General features: G+C 34.7%; 1 protein-coding gene across 1 annotated transcript in view; it reads right to left on the bottom strand.

Moving 5' to 3' along the window:
* Xkr9 (XK related 9) overlaps positions 1-12559 on the bottom strand; it is a 29862-nt gene extending 17303 nt beyond the window's left edge. Inside the window, exons 1-2 of the mRNA XM_015485860.2 lie at positions 12451-12559; positions 9920-10467 (exon numbers count right to left, since the gene is read on the bottom strand). Of these exons, the coding sequence (XP_015341346.1) occupies positions 9920-10191 (272 nt within the window). The 5' untranslated portion in view covers positions 10192-10467; positions 12451-12559. The remainder of the gene's footprint in view (positions 1-9919; positions 10468-12450) is intronic.
* Between the last annotated feature and the right edge of the window lie 3304 nt (positions 12560-15863).

The raw sequence follows: 15863 nt of genomic DNA, 5'->3' as shown, positions 1-15863 counted from the left end.
GTTATACAAAAGTAGATACAAGAGGAAGTGAGGGGAAAGGGAAAAATAATACAAGGGGGACAAATGAATGTCAGTAGAGGGGGCAGAGAGAGAAGAGGCAAGGTGAGGGGAGGGGAGGGGGGATAGTAGAGGATAGGAAAGGCAGCAGAACACAACAGACACTAGTATGGCAATATGTAAATCAATGGATGTGTAACTGATGTGATTCTGCAATCTGTATTTGGGGTAAAAATGGGAGCTCATAACCCACTTGAATCAAAGTGTGAAATATGATATATCAAGAATTATGTAATGTTTTGAACAGCCAACAATAAAAATTTAAAAAAAAAAACTTAACAATAAGAAAAAGAACTACCCAATAAAAAGTGGATAAAAGATTCAAACAGATACCTCACCAAAGAAAACAGAGGTGGCAAGTAGGTATATGAAAAGATACTCCACATCACATGTCACTAGAAAAATACAAATTAAAACCAAAATAAAATACCACTACACACCTATTAGAATGGTCATAATCCAGAATACTGACAACAAATGCTGATAACGATATGGAGTAATAGAAAATCTCCTTTGCTGGTGAGAAATTATACAGTCACTTTAGAAGATATTTTGGCATTTTCTTTTTTTAATTAATTTTTTATTAATATATGACAGCAGAACACATTATAATTCTTATTAAACATGTAGAGCCACAATTTTTCTTATCTCTGGTTATATACAATATATATTCACATGAATCTGTGTCTTCATACCTGTACTTTGGATAATAATGTCCATCACATTCCACCATCATTTCTAACCCCATGCCTCCTCCCTCCCCCTCCAACCCCTCTGCCCTATCTAGAGTTCGTCTATCCCTCCCATGCTACCCTTCCCTATCCCACTATGAATCAGCCTCCTTATATCAGAGAAAACATTCAGTATTTGGCTTTTTGGGATTGGGATTGGCTAACTTCACTTAGCATTATCTTCTCCATCCATTTACCTACAAATTCCATGATTTTATTCTCTTTTATTGCTGAGTATTATTCCATTGTGTATATATGCCACATTTTTTTTATTCATTCATCTACTGAAGGGCATCTAGGTTGGCTCCACAGTTTAGCTATTGTGAATTGTGCTTCTATAAACATTGATGTGCCTGTGTCCCTGTAGTATGCTGTTTTTAAGTCCTTTGGGTATAGACAGAGGAGAGGGATACCTGGGTCAAATGGTGGTTCCTTTCATTTTCTTACAAAACTAAACATACTCTTAGCATACAATTCAGCCACCCTGCTCCTGGTGTTTAAATGATTAAATATCCTCCTGCACACGGATATTTACAGAGGCTTTCAAATTGTCAAAACTCAGAAGTAACCAAGATGTTCTTGAGGCAGTGAATGGATAAACAAACTATAGTACATCCAGACAATGGAATTCTGCATTAAAAAGAAATGAGCTATCAAGCCATGAAAAGGAAGAACTTTTTAAATGTATATTGCTAAGTAAAAGAAACAAATGTGAAAAGGTGATGTTCTGTATAATTCCAACTATATGACATTCTGGGAAAGGTAAAAAACAACAAGACAGGAAAGGCACAGTGGCGCACTCCTGTAATCCCAACAATGTGGGAGGCTGAGGCAAGAGGATCGCAAGTTCAAAGGCAGCCTCAGCAAAAGCAAGGTGCTAAGGCACTCAGTGAGACCCTGTCTCTAAATAAAATACAAAATAGGGCTGGGGATACAGCTCAGTGGTTGAGCACCCTAGTTCAATCCCTAGTACCAAGAAAAAAAAAAAAAAAACAGTGGTTGCCCAGGGTTAGCAAGGAGGGAAAAATGAACAGGGAGAGCCCAGGTGATTTTTAGGAGAGTGAAACTATTCTGTATGATACTCTAAAGAAAGGAAAATGTTATTATACATTTATCAAAACTAATAGAATGTACAACACAAAGAGTAAACCCCAATGTAAACCATGGACTTTGGATAATAAAGATGTCAATGTAATTTCATCTATTGTGACAGAATATTGATAAGGACCCTGTGCAGTATGTGGGGGTAGAGATTATATGGAAACTCTCTTCTTTTTTCTCTATTTTGCTATGAACCTAAAACTGCTTTAAAAAAGTATTCTATTTAAAAAGAGGAAAAAGTATATAATGTAAAATATATTATGAAGCTACAGTAATCAAGACAATCTGGCTTCTTTATTTACAAATAATATGATTATCTACATAAAGAACCTATGGAGTCCATAGAAAAGTTACTAGAATAAGTGGCCTTAACAAAGTCATATGCTAAAGGATCAGTATAAAAACAACCAATTCTATAAACCAGAGAAATTGCATCTATTAGAGGAAAAAGTAGGCCCAAATTTCCATAATGTCAGATTAGGCCCCAACTTCCTTTATAAGACTTCTATAGCACAAGAATTAAAATCAAGAATCAATAAATGGGATGGATTCAAACTAAAAAGCTTCTTCTCAGCAAAAGAAACAATCAGGTGAATAGACAGCCTACTAATTGACAATAAATTCTTACCACCTGCACGTCAGATACAGCACTAATCTCTAGAATGTATAAAGAACTCTAAAATCTTAACACCAAAAAAAAAAAACCACAAATAAACCAATCAATAAATGGGCCAAGAAACTAAACAGACACTTCTCAGAAGACGACATACAATTAATCAACAAATACATGAAAAAAATGTTCAACATCTCTAGCAATTAGAGAAATGCAAATCAAAACTACTAAGATTTCATCTTACTCCAGTCAGAATGGCAGCTATTAAGAATACAAACAACAATAAGTGTTGGCAAGGATGTAGGGAAAAAGGCACATTCATATATTTCTGGGAGAACTGCAAATTGGTGCAGCCAATATGGAAAGAAGTATGGAGAATTCTTGAAAAACTGGGAATGGAACCACCATTTGACCCAACTATCCCACTCCTCAGTCTATACCCAAAGGACTTAAAAACAGCATACTACACAGGCACATCAATGTTTATAGAAGCACAATTCAGAATAACTAAACTGTGGAGCCAACCTAGGTATTCTTCGTACATGAATGGATAAAGAAAATGTGGCATTTATACACAATGGAACAATACTCAGCAATGAAAGAGAATAAAATCATGGCATTTGCAAGTCAATGGATGGAGCTGGAAAATATAATACTAAGTGAAATTAGTCAATCCCAAAAAGCCAATGCCAAAGAATTTCTCTGATTTAAGGATGCTGATTCATAATATGCTTAATATGATGTGGGGTGGGGTGGAGATAGGAGGATTAAATGAACTCTAGATAGGGCAAAGGGGAAAAGGGGAGGGAGGGAAAGGGAGGGCGTATAGGGATAGGAAAGATGGTGGAATTACATGTATGAAGACATGAAAGATGTGACTCTACTTTGTGTACAACCAGCGATATGAAAAATTATGCTCTATATGTGTAATATGAGTTGTAATGCATTCTGTTGTCATTAAACAGATTAAAATTTTAAAAAAACCAATTCTATTCATCAGCAATAAACAACTAGAAATTGAAATTAAAAATAAATACCATTTATAATAGCCTCCAAAAATAAAAAACTTAGGGATAATTATACCAAAATACGTACAAGACTTCTACAACAAAAACTAGAAAACATTACTAAGAGAAATTAAGTCTAAATGAAGAGAAAAACACCACAGATTAGAAGAATCAATATTTTTAAGATTTTATTTGCAACTCCGTGTTTTAAACATGTACATTTTATTGTATATAAAATTATACCTCAATAAAAGTCATTTATTTAAAAATTAACTGAAATATTACTGACACAAGATTTTCCTTGAACAGATCTGCATCCCAATCCTGTATGACCTATGTAGGCCGATGAACTTCAAGGCATGAAATTAAGTATAGAATGCACTTGAGAGAACCTCCAGGCATCACCTAGAAACAACCTCAAAGCCTTTAGGAAAGACTTGGAGAAGGCCCCACACATTATTTTTTCAAGTTATAACCAGGAAATGATTATTGACACCAGGCCTACAGAAAAATGAGGCAGTATGAGCACTCAATAGTAGAATCAGAGCCCATAGTAATAAACCTAAAAAGTCTTCAGATAGTACAATTATAAATTAAACAACTACACTTGCTATGTTTAAAAATGACAAATCTGAAAATATCTGCAGTGAACAGGAAACTATAAAAGTTACACAGCAGACTTGAAAAAAATAGAGCTTCTTAAAAATAAAACTTAGAATAATCCAATTTAAAACTCCCAGTGGTTGAATGGGATAATATCTTGACCACAACAAAAGTGAACACTTATGAAGTTATTTAAAGTTCAAAAAATTATGCAGACTGTAGAATACAGTATAAAACTTAAAATTTAAAAATCTAACATGTAAGAGTCATTTTACATACTGTAAGAAAGGTTGCCTTAAATTTGACTGGATCCCCATAAGAAACAGAGAACAATGTAGTAAAAAAAAAATGTTAAAAAGATAATTGCTATGAATTGTGCAGAAATGGTGGAAGATAGTAAATGACAGAATCAACAGGACCAGCAAGTTTCAAGTGAGAAATAAAAAGAAATCTTCTCCTAAATATATAATAATTAAAGCATAAAAAAATTGTCAGGCACAATGATGCATACCTGTAATCCCAGGTACTTGGGAGGCTGAAACAGAAGGATCACAAGTTCAAAGCCAGCCTCAGCAACTTAGGCGCTAAGCAATTCAGTGAGACCCTGTCTTTAAATAAAATACAAAATAGGGCTCGGGATGTGGCTCAGTGGATAAGTGCCCCTGAGTTCAGTCCCCAATACAAAAAAAAGAAGAAGAAAAAAAAAAAACCTAAGAGTTGCCAAAGAGGAAAAAGATAAAATACTTTCAAAAGAATCCAATAAAACTGAAATCTAACTCCTCCAAAGCCAAAATAGAAACCAAAAGACAATAGAATAAAATACACTGAAAGTAACTACTTATCTAGAATTCAACAGAAAATTCTATAGAATTTTCAACAATTTTCAAGCAATCAAAAATTAAGAGATGATATCACCAACACACCCTCTATGGATGAAATTCTAAAAGACAGACCTCAGAAAGGCAGGAAAAAAAAAAGTGATCTGGGCAAGATCTTATCAGCTAGCCCTGGAATATTGCCTGGACTCCAGCTAGCTTGATTCAGTCACCTACTGACATAAAGAAAAAGTGAATTTTATATAGTTTGATCAAATTGAAGAAAAGCTGCTAGATTGCTACTCCACTGGTCCCACAGAAGTGGTTATAATACATAGAAACAAAAGCCAAGTGCTACACATACATAAATTTAGTTAGCATGTGCCAATCAGGCTGGGGTAAGAGCCAATCTCCTTCTTAGGGTCCTGGCATCCCCCAAAGAAGGGGGAGGGAGCTCTCCAGCCTTACTCTCAGTATGAGGAAATATGGGATGCAGAAAACAATTATCATGAAGTCATAATTTCAGAAGGGCCCTTAAGTTCAGTATTTTTCAAAAGGGTTAAGAGTCAAGAAGGAATGAAAAATTTTATTAACAAAATTAATAAAATTTAACTTCATAAAACAACTTAATAATGCAGTAATAATATCATCTAGTGGATTTAAAATCGGAATTAAAGTGCCAAAAACATTAATATATAAGTTGGGAACATGATAAATGGGATTCAAGTGTTTTGAGGTCTTTTTATTATCCATGTGAACCATAGAGGTTTTATTTTACTTTATACTTAGAACTTCACATTATGGACTATACTTCTAGGTGGATATAATAATATATTAGAGAAGAACAATGGTCCTGCCAAGACTACTATAGAAACTAGATACTGGGAAGCTGTTTCCAAAGATACTCATTTTGTGGGGGTATTTGCTGATTGTTACTCAGGATAAGAGGCTGAAATTCTGGATTTTGACTAGGCAACGGGCTATCAAGAAACAAATTAGCAGAGATTTTGGAGATCTGACAGAACTGTGGGACCTCAAACTCAGTTTTTCCCCCAAGACATTTGCCAAACACTGAAACCATAAGAGAGAGTAAAGGTTAAGCAGAACACTTTTGAAAAACAAAGTTTCTAGTAGTCTTATAGTGCCAAGGAAACAGACAAACATTCAGACTATCTGGGGTCAGGAAGACCACACCAGGCTACCAATGCCCTGGAGGCTGTACCCTAGAAGCAAAGGCAAATCAAAAACAGACTGACCCTTATTCTAAATGCCCATCAGAGAAAAAGGATAGTCATACTGTCCAGAGCCTCTATAATTTTATGACACTTAATCAAAAATTACTATCCTGATAATCCTTAGTAAGAAAAATGAAGCAGAAGGCATCACAATATCAGCCCTTAGATTATATTACAGAGCTATAATAACAGTACTTGGTACTGGCACCAAAACAGACATGTAGACCAATGGTACAGAATAGAAGACACAAAGACAAACTTATATAAATATAGTTACCTCATACTAGACAAAGGCGCCAAAAACATACACTGAAGAAAAGATAGCTTCTTCAACAAATAGTGCTGGGAAAACTGGAAATCCATATGTAGCAAAATGAAATTAAATCCCTATCACTCATCCTGCACAAAGCTCAACTCAAAGTGGATCAAGGACCTAGGCATGAGACAAGAGACCCTGCACCTGCTAGAAGAAGAAGCAAGCCCAAATCTTCATCATGTTGGGTTAGGAACCGACTTCCTTAACAAGACTCCTAAAGCATAAGAAGTAAAATCAAGAATCAACAAATGGGCTAGTATCAAACTAAAAAGTTTCTTCACTGCAAAGGAAATAATTAAGAATGTGAAGAGACAGCCTAAAGAATGAGAGGAAATCTTTTCCACCTGTATCTCAGATAGAGCATGAATCTCCAGGATATATAAAGAAAAAAACCCAAATAACCCAATCAATAAATGGGCTAAGGAACTAAACAGACACTTCACAGAAGATGAAATATGATCGGTCAACAAATATATGAAAAAAATGTTCAATATCTCTAGCAATTAGAAAAATGCTAATTAAAACTACACTGAGATTTCATCTTACTCCAGTAAGAATGACAATTATCAAGAATAAAAGCAACAATAAATGTTGGCGAGAATATGGGGGGAAAGATACACTCATATGTTGCTGGAAGAACTGCAATTTGGTGCAACCACTCTGGAAAGTAGAATGGAGATTCCTCAGAAGAACTGAAATGAAACTACCATTTGACACATTTATCCCACTCCTTGGTATACCCAAAGGACTTAAAATCAGCATACTATAGTAAAGCTGCCACATCAATGTTTACAGCAGCTTTCAACAGATGAATGGATAAAGAAAATTAGTGTATACACAATGGAATATTACTCAGCCATAAAGAGAAACAAAATTATGGCATTTGCCAGTAAATGGATGGAACTTGAGACTATCATGCTAAGTGAAATAAGCCAATCCCAAAAAAACCAAAGGACAAATGTTCTAATATTTGGATGCTAACTTGCAATAATAGGGGGTAATGAAAAATAGAAGTACTTTGAATTAGACAAAGGGGAATGAAGGGAAGGGAGGAGAGTTGGGAATAGGAAAATTAGTAGAATGAATCAGACATTACTTTCCTATGTTCATATATGGGAAGTTGTATTCTATATATATATATATATATATATATATATATATATATATATATATATATATACACATACATATATATATATATAAAATATGTCAAAATACATTTTACTGTCAAGTATAAAATAAAATGATAAAATTACTATGCTGATAAAGAAACAATGAACATCAAAGCAATTTTGCCTTTTTCTTTGGCGGGATGGGGTACCAGGAATTGAAACTTGGAGTACTTAACCACTGAGCCACAGAGCCCGTTCTTTTTTATTATTATTTTTGAGACACAGTCTTCGTTGCCAAAGGCCTCACTAAGTTCCTAAGGCTACCTTTGAACTTATGCTGCTCCTCTCTCAACCTTCCCAACTGCTGAAATTACAAGTGTCGCACCACCACAGCACCCTGCTCAATTTTGCCTTCTTTTATAAGAGAATTATTTATAATACAATATCTTGCAATATTTTAACAGAGGAGGTCCCTTTCATACAACAGGGGCCCACTTTATGTTTTGAATGTAAACCTTGCTGCTCAATCGCTGGAAACTTCTTTTAAAACTGACATTTTTTTCCTTTCCTCCTTTCCTATCCATAACTGAAGGGAAAACAAAAACACTCTTCCCTGCCTAAGTTATCTGTCCTTTGGTTTACTGCCAACCTGAACAAAGAAACTCTGGACCTGGAATGGAAAAATAGCTCTCCTAAGGACAAAGTTAAACGTTCATCACATTTACTGACAATATCTGGAAAATAGGCCTATACTTCCCTTTATAAAGCCCTCTGTAGTAGTCTGAATGGTAGCCTCTGTGACTTGAGTCTATTGCCTTTCTCCTTTGCTAGAAAAGCAGTAAAACTTTTTACTTTTTTTCAAAACCTTGATCAGCATCAGGGACAAGGACCAAACTTTCAATATCAACATCTTGAGTCATCAGTTCAAACACCAATGAAAATAATTGGGAAATGTGAAAATTTAAGAGAATAACAAAGAAACTCATGTATACTATATTTTTAAATTCTCTACAAAGTAATTTTTATCCTCCTTCAGATACTATATAATTTTCATTATTGCTCATACAGAATATTCATTAAAACTTATTACACTCCTATTTATTTAAAAGCACTTTCACGGGCCACAGTTGTAGCTCAATGGTAGAGCACTTGTGTAGCACCATTAGGCTGGGTTGGATCCTCAGCACCACATTAAAAAAAAAAAAAATACTAAATAAAGTACTGTGTCCATCTACAATAAATATATATATATTTGTTGTAGATGTATATGTGTGTGTAAAATTCTTTTAAAAAACACTTTTACCACATTCCTTTAAACATTTTCATCTTGTACAATGCCAAAACTAACTCCCAATATCAACAACTAAAGTACATTCTTTTCAGATTTCCTAAGACTTTAAAACTTCTCATTGTATTTAGTTCCTCTTACATATTATAACTAATAACTCTAGCTTTGAAAAGACTAAATAAAAGCTAATATTTACAAAACACTAAATCTCTACAGTAATGTAATGGCATCATTGGTAATATAAAAGCCCAGATTTCTTTTAGTATTTTCAACTAATGACCATGAATTTGTTGCCTCTTAACAAATAAAAAGTTAATCTCTATGTTATCTTAAAATAGACCAAATTCAAAATATAACTGTAAAAAAAAAAAGTACAGGGCTAGGAATATGGCTCAATGACAGAATGCCTACCATGCATGACACCCTGAGTTTGATCCCCAGCACCACAAAAAATAATAGTAATACATTATTATTTTTAATAGGTATATTTTTCTTTTTACTTTTATGAAAAATTCTGTCTTAACAGAATAAAATCATTTAAGATAATAGTAAAAATGTCATATAAAATCAAATATATAGAGAATCACAGAATTCTCAGACCCTATTTAGATTCTAGTTTAACTATAAAATAAGGTTTTAACAACAAGATTCTTAACGTTGATTTTATTTCTATACCTACCTATCTGCATGGCTACTGCATTATTACAGTAAAGCTTTTTTCATCTAGTTAAATCAGCATAAATAAGTGAAGTACTCTCTCAGAGGTGCATGTGATAAGCTACATTTGCACTATCAGGCTTACAATATACACAGAACACAAAACTGAGCACATACCCAAAAAAGCAACTTAATTAGCTAAATGAATCTGGGAAATTCTGACAGCACAGTAATGACTCATGTGCACACCCACAGTGAGGAGCAAGTAACCTTTGTGCTCCTTGAAAATAGGGAACCTTTGTACATCCGACTACTTACATAGAAAAAAGGTAGCTTGTTTGGGTAAAAGGAAAACAATGTTAGTGATCAAAAGCACATATTCACCTTGTAAAAACTCCTCCTTGTAAGCAATGAAGTAGAAGAAAGCAATGCTGAATTTCTTGGCCTGCTTTGTTTAAATCAGCCTTGAACCAAGAATAACTAAAACACTGGACCACAAGTGTTCCAAAAAGCATAAAGCTGAATGTTAAAATACCAAAAATATACTGTCCTTTGTGGAAAAACCTGACAGATACCCAGATGTCCACAATTAAATCAGCTACATAGATTATAATGCCAAGAACTGACATCATAAAATTGCATTTAGTATATTTCATTATGAATGCTATAGCTCTTGGCTATCTACTCTCTTCTCTTCATACAAAAAGGAAAAAAAATACCAGAACAAATATTATTCCATCCTCTGGTATAGCAATGAATTTTAATTTCTTCACTCTAAACCTACTTATTAAAATAAATAAATAATATGAAATTGGAATACAAAAAAGTGACTAATTTTAACTCTCTGTTCTAAATTTCTAATCCAGGTCCAAAGTTACAAGGCCCAACTCAATCTTCTGTTTCACGATGATCTTCATCACAGATGACAATGCCTGAAATGAAACAAAAACATAGTTTCTAAAAATCCTAAGTATAAAGACAGGGCCATGATTTTATTAAAGCTCTATTTTTTTCTAAAAATTATATATTACCAAATAAAATTATAATAATATATTGCCACTAAATATAATTCTTAAAATAGTTTTTGGAAAGTAAAGTCTCGGAGATATACTTGCTAGTTGAAAACTTCCTCTCAGATTGAAGTGTTTATATTTTTAAAATATAACCTACTCACAAAGGTTATTTATTGCAAGATCACTTATAGTAGCAAGAAAATGGAAATAACCTAAATGTGTCATCATAAGGAAATGGTAAAGTAAATAAAGATAGATTCATAAAATTGAATATTATAAAGTTACAAATATATATTTAACAAAGGCACAATAACTTTGAAAATTCTTAATATTCCTTTAGCCGGAAATTCCATGCAACATTTCAACATAGGGAAGTATTCACAAATAAGCCCAAACATACATACTCCTTGCAGAGTCTTTTTTATAACAACAAATAACTAAAAACTACCTAAACTCAGAGACCTAGTTTAATAAATTAGGATATATTCATAGTAAAGGATAAATCATGCAACCTTTGAGAAGAATGATGTAGCTTTGTTTGAAATTACTTCAGAAGATTTCCAAGATGTATAAAAGGGAACAGAGTACTAGAAAGATAAATACAGCATTTGTGGCTTTTAATTACATATAGGGAGGGGAAGGCAATTGGGAATGGGAACAAAAAAACGAATGCAACTTCAATCATTTGCTCCCTCTGCTTCCATATTGAGGTTTTACAACACACTCATGCACTCATATATTATTTTTACAATTTCTTAAGATAAAAATGACAATAAATGATACTGAAGAGGAATTTTGATGACTAGAAAAAATGTTTATCCTACTAAAAAGAGCTAACATATACTTAGCACTATGTGCATGGCACTGAGCTAAATGTTGTATATAAAATGCTCCAATTTGATTCTTACATCAAACTTAGGAGTAGATACTAACATCCCTATTTTATAAACATGTACTGAATGCAATCTGTAGACACAGTTTGTTTGACTTAAGTGTCTTTTGTTTTTCTAATTAATTCCAACATCTCATTTTTAAAAATCCAGATTTCTGTCTGCAATTAAAAAAAACTGAAAGATGTGCAATACTACATTACCATTTCTTCATGCAGTGTATGCCCTTAATATGGGGCATGCTTTCTTCAGTTTACCATAGTGGCCATTTGGCCTGCTTCAGTAATTTCAAATTCTGGGTCTCAGTGCTAATACACTTATCTACTCACAATGTGTCCTAAACCTTTTCTTTTCTGCCCTCTTCCCTATTTTTTAAATCTGATACAAATAATACTATATACGTTAGAGAGTTGTTATGAAGATTAAGAAAGATAATGCACATGATACATATAATCTAGAAAACTACTTGGCACATAGGGCTCAAGAAATGTTATCATTATTATTTTGCATGCCTATCTGACCTCTGTAAGCATCTAAGTTTGCAATCTCTGACTTTACATAAAATGTTAAGTGAAAAATTACTGATTTGATCTCAAAGTTTTGAAAATGAAAATGAATGTCCATAGTTAGTTAGACAAAAACATAATTCCAACAGGAAAGAAATCTACATGGCAAGCTAAGATAATAATTCTCAAAAAGACAGCTTTCATTTCTTTCAATAACTACTTATTCATCTCTACCTCTACAGTTGATCACTATTCCAATACCACCTTAGGAAAAATAATACCACCTACAAAATTGACTTCCAGGGGACTTCTTACACTTAACTGACCTAACAGTACCAATCCAATTTCATTCAGAGGTCAACATAGCTATGGGTACCTGGTTGCCGGCCAAAAACATAACCCTTGCCCTTGTACATGATCTCCTCCCATTAAAGCAGACTTCTGAAGAAATAAAAACTAGGAAACTTTCACTTATCAGCCAAATTTAACACATTAAAAAAACTTACTTGTCAAATATTAAGAGCGTTCTTCAATTCAAAGTCCTTTCTGGAAAATCTGCATTTTGTGAATATTTTATTTCTTCACCACTGAAAACAAGCAAAATTAAAGGGCATATAATCCTTTAAGATCGAATACTAAAATGAAACTGAAATCACCAGTTAGACACATGTGACATTTTATAATCTAGTGATAAGAGTATATATCATCATGAATACAGTACACCTCTATATAACTACCTAATTGAGAGGAAAAAATAACATTGTTCCTTTGTACGCTGACTAGATTCCAAGCTTTCATTGTATTTGCCAAACAAATATTAAGAAAATATGAAAAGCTTAATAACATACCAAGGTGAGAATCTTAAATTTGAAATACTCACTTAAGGAATTTACAAAGTATTATTAACTTAGCCCTACCTACTTTTTCTCAATCTATATACCTTCTCAAACACTATGCCCTTAGAACATATACATGCCCTTAGAATATGTTGGTCTCTATTACTGTTCTAGCTTTCAGTTCCTATAACAAATACTGAGATAAACAAAAAAAGAAAAAGGTTATTTTGGCTCAGTTTTGGAGCTTCCGGTCTATGATCTTGTGGATTCATTGCTATGCTGGGAGTTGGGAGTCAACTCTTCATGGCAGGAGTTGTGCGGCAGAGCAAAGGTGCTCATCATACCACCAGGAATCAAAGGCAAGGAAGAGACCAGGGTCCCACAATCCCCTTCAAGGGCATGCCCTCAGTGACCTGAAGACCTCCCTGTGGGCCTCACCTCCTAAAGTTTTACGACTTCCCATAGTACTACAGGCTGAGAATGAAGTCTCTAATGCATGATCCAAGGGATCCAAATTTAAGTAATTCCCAAAATAAGAACTACATTTCTTCTAAGTTTTTTGCCCAAAGATATTTACTATCTAGAATAACCACCATCTATCTCTTGAAATTCTGCCATTCCTTTAAAAACCAGCTCTGGCCAGGCTCAGTGGTGCACACTTGTAATCCCAGGGGCTCCAAAGGCTGAGGCAGGAGGATTGCTTCAAAGCCAGCCCTAGCAATTTATCAAGGATCTAAGCAACTCAGTAAGATCCTGTCTGAAATATTTTTTAAAAGGGGGAAGAGCTGAGAAAATGTTTCAATGATTAAGTGCCCTTGGGTTCAATCCCTAGTACAAAACAACAACAAAAGAAAAACGCTCTAAACCCACAACCTTTAAGCTCCAAATCTTCCCAAACAATGAGTCTCCCCTTCCTCCTTGCAATCGCATCACCTTAACTATACTTCTAGGATTTATCAACATATGCTTTAAAATAATATCATGTATGTCTCCTTCATGGTTACAATCCTCTAGAAAGCAAAAATTATATAATTTTTAACATCTCCTCACTATGTTTACAACAGTACCTTGCATGTTGTAGGCAGGTAACAAATGACTTAATATAACTAAACAGACTGTAACACCTTTGATCTTATTTTTTGAAGAGAAACTTACACTCCATAATTCACACTGTTAAATATATCCACAAAGACTCACTTCTGTATTTTTAGTGTAGATCTCTTTTCAGAGCTCAATTCATATATCCAATTGTCTATGAATTCTTTACCTCGATATCCCACAATCACCTCAACTTCATCTTATCTAAACCATGTTCACTATCTATTCTGCTTTTGCTCTTCTACTGTCTATTGTATAACCCTATACATGTCACTTGACATTTAAATCATTTATTAGGCCCATTTCTTCATCTGCCAAATGAGAAACTTGGAAATGGATTAATGAAATCAAAATGGAAAGCACAAGAGATAATCTAGTCTTCAAAAACGGGAAAGATGAGGGAGTTGTCGTCCAGAGTCCCAGGAAAAGCACTGTGATCCAAAAACCACTATAATTCTCTTCTCCAAATTTACCAGCACAGTTCTTAAAAAGGAAGCATGGAGGTAGCTTCCCATCTGAATGACCATTAATTGATGGCTATCAGTAGGTAAACATGGGTAGAATGAAAATGACTAAGTGAAGATTTTGATAGTTACCGCAAGGTTTTTTGTTTTGTTTTGTTTTGGCATTCAGGGAACTTAGGGAAGCTTAACCACTGAACCAGATCCCTAGACCTTTTTATTTTTTATATTGAGACAGGGTCTAAGTAGCTTAGGGCCTACCTAAGTCTACTAACATTTTTAAAAGATATATCGCTTATCTATCTCACAATCATTTATATGACAATTTCAGTAATATCTTTGGAAACACTTCCATTAATAGTGCATTTTTGAGACACAACTTCTCTCACATAACACAGGTGTCTTTCAACCAATCTGAAATATTAAATTACTTCTTTGTAAAATAATTATAAGCAAAAAGCAGATTGTCTTTCTTCAGGAAAAAAAAAAAAAGACTTTAAAAAAAAATCTCTTCTTCTGAAAAAAATGCTGAAGATACCTGTCCTAAATTTTAACTAAGCATTCAATGCGTCAGTTATTCATTTATTTCTTAAAAAAAGTAGATGGATGTTTTCTGCATCTCTTTGGAGGTAGTAGTTATATTCAATTATCTTAATTTGATGGAACTGATAATAGGATCTGTGCATTTTATTTTAGTTCATTTATAACTCAATTTTTTAATGGGAAACAGTAGCTAATACTAAGGCAGTTAATACTCGACCAGTTACAAAACGACTCGTTACAGAGCAGATCAGTTGATTCCATCTTAGCAAAAAAGGCTCTTCCCCAAGTCCAACTCTCCTTTCAGGGGAAAGTGGGTAACGCTAACAGGGAGGGGCAAGTTCCTCCAACCTCCGTGGCTGGGTAAAGTGTTGGCTGAAAATAGGCAGGAACCCAGTCCGGGACACTGAGCCCGATTCATAAACCCTGCCACCTAGGCAAGCCTCTCAAACTCCGTTTTTCAAATACGAAATGGAGACAGAAGTAGTGCCCACTGCTTAGGGTGTTTTGAGGAGAAAAAGAGATGTTTTTAAAAAGTACTCTGTACAGCAGTAAGCACTAATTACGCATGAGCTACCACTATTCACTATAAAAGACATACAGGTTATTGCGACACACTTCCTAAAAGCCTGCGGGCACTCCTTCCTAGGAGTTGGTAACTCAGTTACCTCAAACCTGCCTACCCCTTGCTTCCTCACAAGATTTCCTAAGTTAAAATGTCTCTCATCTATTTCAAGGCACTCGCCTGCCGGGTCCTAGAAAGTCCTAGAAAGGCAGGAGGCTCTACAACACGGCGTCCCTCAGCGCCTCAGACAGCTACAAGCCACGCAGCCCACGGGCCGCTTCCCGCCCCCGCCTACGCAACCCGCGCGGCGTCACGTGACATCGGGCCCCGCCCAGCTGCCAGATCCCGCCCAGCTCGCGCAGTGTCACGTTTTCTCTGGCCCCGCCCCTGCTGAGCTGCTGATCCTCTTGCTGCCGGTT

This window comes from Marmota marmota, unplaced genomic scaffold (genome assembly GCF_001458135.2).
Source record: "Marmota marmota marmota unplaced genomic scaffold, marMar, whole genome shotgun sequence".
In the NCBI taxonomy this organism is placed as follows: domain Eukaryota; kingdom Metazoa; phylum Chordata; class Mammalia; order Rodentia; family Sciuridae; genus Marmota; species Marmota marmota.
The sequence above is the reverse complement of the archived record's forward strand: the minus strand, read 5'-3'. Positions and strand labels throughout refer to the sequence as shown.